Raw genomic sequence first — 9,482 nt, forward strand, 5'->3', positions numbered from 1 at the left:
GGATGATGGATAATTAGAAACGATCTTAAAATTCTTGAAATAATAAGTATGAACAATATAAATTTTAATTCATGTTTAGACTAAATAAACAAGATTTCATGAGATTTTAAACCTTTTTTAAGTCTCCTGTATTGCTTTACTCTATTATTTTTTTATAATATTTTAGTATTAGAAGACCAATTTATACTAAGCTACAAAGAATGTCTCTTTGAAATTATTGCGTAATCAGATACACATACCTATCATAATTCAATACAACCAGTCCAAATTCTACAAAAAATCGTAATTAGAGGAGGTTAGAAAACTTCTTAAAAATCAAAATAAATTAAAGATGTTACTCAAAAGATTAAAAAGACAGTGAATAAAAATGGTAAATAGCAAAGTTTTCCGATAAAACTGCGTGAATTAGATTTTTTTTTTCGCTAAATAGACAAATTCGTTGAAGTTTTTCAGAAATATTGTAAAAGAGGCTAAATATACTCAGTTTCTTGGACATTCAGCCAACATTACTTTAAAATTTTCAAGTGAATAATGTATATAATATGTATTTGTTGTATCGATAGTTTTGCTTGTAAGATGTTTATTTCGTATCTCATGCACTCTGATATTCGTAATTTACTTCTTAGTTCTATTATGTATTGTTTATTTAATTCGATATTTCTTTTTTTGTAAGATTTTAATGATACGGTGAAACAGTAAATTTTTCCAATAAATATGGGTGAATTAGTTTTCTTTTTTGGTTATATGGTGTAACAACCTAGACACCTTTTTTTCCAGAAGTAATGATATTTTATTTCAATATTTCCATCGTCACTACGATGAGAGTCGTAGGTAATCATTTAATTTTAGAAAATATTTATCCTGAATAAGATTCAAATTTACATGTCTATCAAGTTTGTTTTGTTTAGGCAAGCAGGCACTAATTCGTAAAATTATTTTTCCTTAACTTGATTTAATTCCAAAGCATAAACATTCACTGATATACTATTTACTATTTCAAACTTCGAGTTATGACTTATTGGAGCTTCCAAGTCCTCGGTTTTCAAAACAGTATATGGATATGACGATGTAAGTTCTTTATTTATTTTATTTTAGCTGGATCTTCTTCTTCAAGTGCCATCTCCGCGACGGAGGTCGGCAATCATCATAGCTATTCGGACCTTGGAGACAGCTGCTCTGAAAAGTTCGTTTGATGTACATCCGTACCATTCTCTCAGGTTGCGCAGCCACGATATTCTGCGTCTCCCTATGCTTCTTTTTCCTTGAATCTTTCCCTGCATAATGAGTTGGAGCAAGTTGTATCTCTCTCCACGTGTAATATGTCCGAGATATTCCAATTTTCTGGTTTTAATTGTATTTAAGACTTCCATTTCTTTGTTCATCTTTCTCAGAACCTCTTTGTTTGTGACGTGTTCTGTCCATGATATTTTTAGAATTCTTCTATATACCCACATCTCGAATGATTCCAGTTTTTTCATTGATGCAGCATTCAAGGTCCAAGCTTCCATTCCGTAAAACAGAGTCGAGAAAACGTAGCACCTAGCCAACCTTATTCTTAGCTCTAACCTTAGATCTCTTGTGCAGAGCACTTTTCTCATTTTGTTAAGCTGGATAAAGAGAGCTAATAATCATCTAATAAAAGCAATTTTGATCATCATTTTTGATATTTATGTACCAAATTATGTACAGTTTTTTAGACGTTGTCAACACTGCTTTAAAATATTTCGGCAAATAATGGTGTAATTGTAGAAATACATTTGAAACTAGCCAATATGAAGGAGATTGGTTGGTAGCGTTTTTTTGAAAGCATAATATCTTAAGGAGTTACTTATTGCATTTATAAATTAACTCGATGATGGGTAAGTAAAAATTGGGTAATATGTATTGAAAATGTGACAGTATACCTACAACAAAAGACACGATATCTTAAAATTTTTGAAATAATAAATATGAATACTAATATCCTATTTCAAGCTGGATGAGAAGCTAGAAGATAGAACTAGAAATTTTAATTCATGTTTAGACGAAATAGTCAAGATTTTTGAATTTGGTGTGCCTCTTGTATGGCTTTTCCAATGCTTGAATTTTGTATCTTATACATACCGTATTATTTTCTTCCATATACAAATGTATCACAATATGAAAGTTCTAATCTGATTCTGATTCTAATTCTAATTTTTCCATAAGTGAATTAGAAACCTGTTTAAAATGCAATTAAAATACTGTACTTATAGAATGATTAAGAAAATTTCCGATTGTAGTAATGGCGTTAGTGCAAATAAAGAATTATATCGACACACACCTTAAGTTTCCAGATGGTTGGTAAGAATATATTTAGTTCGAATTATTTTAAAACCGTCCAAAGATCCTTCGAAACCTAGTTCGAATTATTTTAAAACCGTCCAAAGATCCTTCGAAACCAGAATCATACCAGGGTAAATTCTTAGAGTCATGCGTACTAAAAACATTCGAAAGAATGATTAAGTCATAATTAATAATGACATTATTTTCTACCTACGTATCGTGTATTTTTCGTGTTTTTTTTGTATCTTTCGTAAAACAATAAGGAGCGCAAGAAAATTTATTATTTATTATTTTTATTGTGAATAAGCCACATTTTTACTTTAAAATTAGTTTATTTTGATCTATCGATTTCCCTTTCGGAGATCATTCTCATAGTACAAATGTATTTGATTTTTTTTTGATTGGATCAATAGAAGTTCGATTTTTTGCTTATTATTAACTTGTGTATACCCATAATAAGTAATTTTCTCAATCGGATTACTCTAATTATACTAAAAGACTTTTGCTTTGAAAATTTGCGACCTATTTCTATTAGATATCTTCCTTTTAGATATATTTTTTGTCTTTGTCATTTATATTGCACTAAGTCGAAGTTCTTTTTCATATCGATGAATTCAATTTGTTTTATGCATGGGATTTTATTTGAGATCACATTTAAAACGTACTTTATAACAAAAATTTGTATTCTCCAACTGATTAGAACTCTAAATCTGGTTTGAAAATAATATGAGAAATATCGGTGGTTTGGACTTAGCGAAAGAATTTATCTGATATGTATTGTAGGTATTATCGATATAATGATAGATTTAGCAATTAGTGGCTTGCATATATTTATGCTTCATATACTGACATTTTGCACCTAGGGAGAGATAATGTAAATATTGAGAGTTGCATGGTAAAAATAAGAGGTTTACTGGTTTGGACATAATGAAAGAACGCCTGTGTATAATAGAGTACGAAAGATTTGGATGTTTCTCAGTAAAAACGAAAATACTAAAGCCCTTTTGACATGCTGATGTATTTGATTTTTATGTCTGACTAGAACTCTAAATCTGGTTTGCATACAGAGTGAGTTTTATGTATGGAAACACTCAATTATCTCGGAAACGGCTTGCAAGATTTTTATAGATTTTGATGGGTATGAATTTTCTGAGGCGGTCTATATTATAGTGACAATTACATTGTTGTCAGATTTTACGTTTTTCTGGAAATCCAATTCCGTATTTCTAATAGGACAAGAAGTCGTTATTTGAGTTTTGAAGTCCTAAAGAAATACTGATTATTTTTCATGTTATTTTCCCTACAACTAAATGTCATAATTTCGAAGTTATTGCTACATTTATTAAAAAAAATTTAAACAAATTATAAAAACCAATAGTGTACAAAAGTATACAACACGATAGTATACGAAAAGTTTGGATGTTTCTTAGTAGAAACGAAAATACTAAAACCCTTTTGACATGCTGATGTATTTGATTTTTATGCTTGACTAGAACTCTAAATCTGGTTTGAAAATAATGTGAGAAATATCGGTGGTTTGGACTTAGCGAAAGAATTTATCTGATATGTATTTTAGGTATTAGCGATATAATGATAGATTTAGCAATTGGTGGTTTGCATATATTTGTATTCCATTTTGATACACTGATATTTTCTAGGAAGAAATAATGTAAATATTGAGAGTTGCGTGTTAAAAATAAGAGGTTTACTAGTTTGGACATATAGAAAGAACGCCCGTGTATAATATTTTACGAAAGATTTGGATGTTTCTCAGTAGAAAAGAAAATACTAAAGCCTTTTTGACATGCTGATGTATTTGATTTTTATGCCATTGTATTTTATTGGTTGAGGTACTGTAAGTTACGATTGGACGGAAAATACGTATCTAAGACCCTTTTGACATGATGTATTTTATTTTTCTGTCACTGAACTCTATTGGTTAAATCGTATCATTTGAGAATTCGTATGTCCCTATTGCACCAAGAGGACCGAAGATACAGAACTCCTTTTTAACATTCTGCTCTATTTGATTTTTCTGTGTCTGGTGGTTAAATCATTTGTATCTAATGTCTTTATGGCATGATGTTATGTTTAATTTTTCTATATTATTCAATTTGTTAAATCACATGATACCTCGCATATCTCTCAGAGAGGGATGGATTGGACATATCAAAATACTGCTTCTATTATATCTTATACGTTATCAGGGGCATTAGTTACGTATTTTCAGGATACAGCCAAAAGGGCATTAGTTATATCTTCTGTTTTATTGGTCCAATCGTGACGTAAAAGTCGGACCTCCACCACAAAACGAGACAAAAATGAGCAGAATGGACCTTAAATTTTTTTTTTAATTTCCCCAGCATCTGGGGAAAAATTGATTTTCTATCTAACTCTAATACACAGGCTCTTATGGGAGGCGCTGTTGCTAGATATTGCGAAATGCCCAGTTTGTCAGTAGATCTAGGGAAATTTTTTTGTGTACCCATACCGGTGGGCACTACATACCTACAACTTTTATTGTCTATGCCTCTCTACGTTATGCCATTTAGGCATGCCTACAACCTTTATTGTCCATGTCTCTCCTTACGTCTATGTCTCTCTACGTTAAGCCGTTTAGGTACTACATACCTACAACTTTTATTGTCTATGCCTCTCTTTTTACTTGTGTATATATAATTTTCTCAATCGAATTACTCTAAAAGACTTTTGCTTTGAAAATTTGCAATCTCTTTCTATTAAATGTCTTCCTTCTAGATTTTTTTTGTCTTTGTCATTTATAATGCACTCAGTCGAAGTTCTTTTTCATATCGATGAATTCAATTTGTTTTATGTATGGGATTTTATTTGAGATCATATTTAGAACGAATTATGGTAGATTCCTTCAACGTAATATCTGTATCAGGACAAATTCAAATAAAAATAGCGAATTTAACTAAAAATACTGAAATGGAATAAAAATGGTGAATTTGAATAAAAATGGCGAATTGGTGGCACCAAATGTTATGGCCGTAGATAAAATATAGTATGCAGCTCGTAACGGTTAGTTTATGGATTAAATAACATATTCGATACTCCCCACACCTTTAACGTACCACAATCTCCAATCAGACCAATGCAGATGTAATGTCACCATCGCTTAAGCATACTAAATTATCGGTCGTAGATAAAATATAGTATGCAACACGTAGAGCTTAGATTTCTGCACGTGACTGGCTTAAATAACATATTATGTAAAAGAAGAAGAATAGACAGTTGACAAAAAGAAGAAGAGCGTGGCGACTAGCACAGTTTTTAATTTATTCACTATTTTAATTTAAAAATAGAGTCATCTAGCGGCTAATAGCTAAACTATGGTAGATTTCTTCGACGTAATGACTGTGTCAAGGCAAATTGGAATAAAAATGGCGAATTGGAATAAAAATGACGAATTGGAATAAAAATGGTGAATGGGAATAAAAATGGCGGATTGGAATAAAAAGGGTGAATTGGTGGCGCCATCTAGCGGAAAATAACTATGGTAGATTCCATTATGGAAGATTCCTTGTGACGTCAGCATCTATCTCACTCTTACTCATTGGAAAGGTACTTCTCTCTCTAACACATTGATTTCCCTATCCTGATAGTCGTAGTAACTTTGGTTATCTACTGACACGCTCGAGTCCATTTCCTCACATCTGATTTAATGGATGGCCAAACATATCGCTGTGTGATCATCTTCACAGAACTGTTGATTCCGGGATGTGCTAGATGTAAAAATTGCCATTCGAAGTGGTTTCGGTATAAATGGTCTGGCTGTAGATGTTGATATGTCGCAGTACAAACTCACGTTTTGCTCGGAAAAACGTATTTTCTTCATTTGTAGTGATGTTTTCTCACTTAAAAAAGTTTGCAGTTCTGGATCAGTTTCTTGTGCGAGAGCTAAGTCAGTGATGTCGATATCTTTCTTGATGTTATCGACTCGAGATAGTGCGTCTGCCACAATATTTGTTAAACCAAAAATGTGCTGAATGTTAGTGCAAAACTGTCCTATATAGTCTAAATATCTAAACTGTCTAGGACTACATTTATCTAGCTTCTGAGTAAAGGCGAAGGTGATTGGTTTCTGGTCTGTGTATATAGTTATGTCCTTGCCTTCGATCATATGTCTGAAGTGTTTTATGGCTAGATATATAGCTAATAGTTCTCTGTCGTATGCACTATATTTCTTTTCGCTAGGTGAGAATTTCTTAGAAAAGAAAGCTAAAGGTTTCATACCTGTATTCGTTTTTTGTTGTAGTACAGCTCCCGCACAAAAATCAGAAGCGTCACAAGTGATGGAGATATCAACATCGTTTACAGGGTGGCTCAGTAAAGCAGCGTTAGCTAAACTGTTTTTGCAGTCGTCAAAGGCTTGGATTCGCTGTGGTGTCCATTCGATTGGTGCTTTTCCTTTGACATTACCTTTTAGGGCATCATGTAGTGGTGCTTGTAGCTCAGCTGCATTGGGTATGAAACTTCGGTAGAAGTTTAACATACCTAGAAATCTGCGTAGGTCTTTCACTGTTTTTGGCTGAGTGAAATTCTGTACAGCTGCTACTTTTTCTTGTGGAGGTGTGAGTCCTCCGTCTGATACTGTGTATCCCAAAAAGGTAATCTCGTTTTTGCCGAATTGACACTTCGCTGGATTTATCACAACGCCAAACTGCTTGAGCCTTTTGAAAATCTCTTCTAAATGCGACATACGCTGCTCTTCGGATTCTGATGCAATGAGAATGTCATCGATGTAGGCGTAGGCGAAGTCTAGACCACGTAAAATCTCGTCTATGAAACGCTGGAATGTCTGTCCTGCGTTTCGTAAACCAAAAGGCATATATAAGTATTCGTACAGCCCAAATGGTGTGGTAACGGCGGTTTTTGGTATGTCATCGGTGGCTACTGGTATCTGGTTGTATGCTCTCACTAAATCTATTGTAGAGAAAATTGTCTTACCAGCTAGCGCCTGACCGAAATCTTCGATGTGCGGAATTGGATATCGATCTGGAACTGTTTTTTGGATGAGACGTCAATAATCTCCGTAGGGTCTCCATTCCTCACCTTTCTTCGGGACCATGTGCAGTGGAGTAGACCAGTTACTTTTCGATGGTCTTATGATGCCTAGCCGTAAAAGATTTTCGAACTCTTTTTTAGCCCATTGCAGTTTGTCAGGTGCTAATCGTCGAGGCTTCGAAAAAACGGGTGGACCTGGTGTTGTATCGATGTGGTGCTTTGTTTGATGTTGAATGTCTTTCACGATACCGGCGGGTCGCGTGATTTCCGGAAATCGTAGCAGCAGTTCGTGGTAACGCGACGCTTCCGCGATAGTCTTTATGCTGCCGTCGAAACACTCTTTAACGGGTCCCTTTGTTCGAAGGGTTGTCGTACTGTCTACTAAGCACTGGTTAGCAATGTCCACTAGGAGCGCGAAATGGGAAAGAAAATCGGCTCCGATAATGGGCTTTGAAATGTCCGCCACTACGAATCGCCACGTAAAATCACGCCGTAGTCCGATGTTTAATGTCAAGTTCACATAGCCGTATGTCGCGATTTTAGTGTCATTGGCCGCGTATCGTTCGTATAAAGTCTTTTCGCGTGCACCCCGTACATATTTCCGCGGGAAAACGCACAGATCGGCACCGGTGTCGACTAAAAACTGTTTTTTTGTATCATAGTCTGTTACGTAAAGGCGGCGAGACTTTGGGCTTCGATCGGATGCCGCATCTACCGACTGCCCGCGACGTTTCCCTGGTGCTTGCACGGAGGAGAGCACTTTTGAGCCTGGTCACCAAAACGGTAGTGGTACCAACAAATATCACTATTACGTTCCCTGCTGTAGCTCCTGTCTCTAGGATAAGGTCTGCCTCTTGAGTTGCTGCGGTTTCGACGGTATGTGTTAGCTTGTGCTTGAGCATTTGACAAGCTGGATAGCTGGATTTTCATTTCAGCTAATTCGGCTGTCAATTTCTCTATGGTACTTTCAAGAGCGTTAGAAGCTTCTGAAATTTGGGCCCTAGGAGCTATCGCTTCAGATATTGTGTCAGCTAGCTCGGCAACTGCGTCCAAACTAGCTTTAGCTTGAGTAGCTAAAATAGCCTGTGTAGATGCTGGCAGTCTACCTAACCACAGAGACCTTACAATATTTTCTGGTACCGTTGTGCCTGCTAAAGACTGTAAATGTCGTAAGAACTGCGAAGGTCTTCGATCGCCCAGTTCTTCATGCTCGAGTAGTCTTTTAATCTTTTGTTGCTGTGATGAACTAAGTCTCTTAATTAATTCTGATTTTAATTTTTCATACCTCTCTGTGGCTGGTGGTGAAACAATGATGTCCCTAACTTCTAATATGTAGGCTGTGTCTAAATTGGCAACTATATAGTTGAATTTGGTTGCGTCACTTGTTATATTTGCCAGTGTAAATTGGTTTTCTACTTGCAGGAACCATATTTCAGGATCGTTGGGCCAGAAAGGTGGGATTTTAACTGAAATCCGATCCACTGAGGCACTGGTATTGACACTGGTGTTAGCGTCCGTCATTTTCGATATTCACTGTATTTAAAAAAAACCGGCAAAAATGTAATATTATTAACACTAACTCTTTTTTAAATTTTCGCGGCGGTTTAAAATACTCGCGAGGGTCACCAATATTCCGATGGGTGAGTTGCGGAATTTAATTAAAAATGGATATAATAAAACAAACGGTAATTTTATTTTTGCAACGAAAATGTGTTCGTTTAGGTCTCTCGGAGAGGGTCGCGTCGGTATGTGTGAATGGTTCGCATGCTGCGTAGTGACTAAAGAAAGCAACCACAAACGATGATAATGTTTGTATTCCTTTTCCCCTGACCAGATGATCACATAAATCACTATCAAGTCTGGCGTCTACTTTTACGGTTTTAAGAAAAACAATTTCGTATGCATAGCTAGTGTTGACACATTAACTGTCTGATAAAATACTTAATTAATGAGGGTGCAGTTTGTTGCCGCATAGACGAACAACAGATGTCACAGGGTAAGGCCATAACCTTCGTATTTGAATATGCAGTTTGAATGACTAACGTTGTTTTGTTTTTGAGAAAGAATATTAAAATTACAATTAGCAAAAATAGTAATTAAAGCGTATCGCTATAGACCTTTTCTGTTTGGAATGATTCAAAAAACCTAAA

General features: G+C 35.1%; 1 protein-coding gene across 1 annotated transcript; it reads right to left on the reverse strand.

The window, feature by feature from the left end:
• Window positions 1–8,043: 8,043 nt before the first annotated feature.
• LOC126893119 (uncharacterized) lies at window positions 8,044–8,853 on the reverse strand. The gene has a single exon (XM_050663065.1). It carries the CDS (start codon window positions 8,851–8,853, stop codon window positions 8,044–8,046), a length of 810 nt encoding a protein of 269 aa, XP_050519022.1.
• Between the last annotated feature and the right edge of the window lie 629 nt (window positions 8,854–9,482).

This window comes from Diabrotica virgifera, chromosome 10 (assembly GCF_917563875.1).
Source record: "Diabrotica virgifera virgifera chromosome 10, PGI_DIABVI_V3a".
Lineage (NCBI taxonomy): Eukaryota > Metazoa > Arthropoda > Insecta > Coleoptera > Chrysomelidae > Diabrotica > Diabrotica virgifera.

Excerpts from the sequence above, each read along its gene's own strand:
- LOC126893119 (XM_050663065.1), bottom strand. The coding sequence starts at position 8,853 with ATGACGGACGCTAACACCAGTGTCAATACCAGTGCCTCAGTGGATCGG.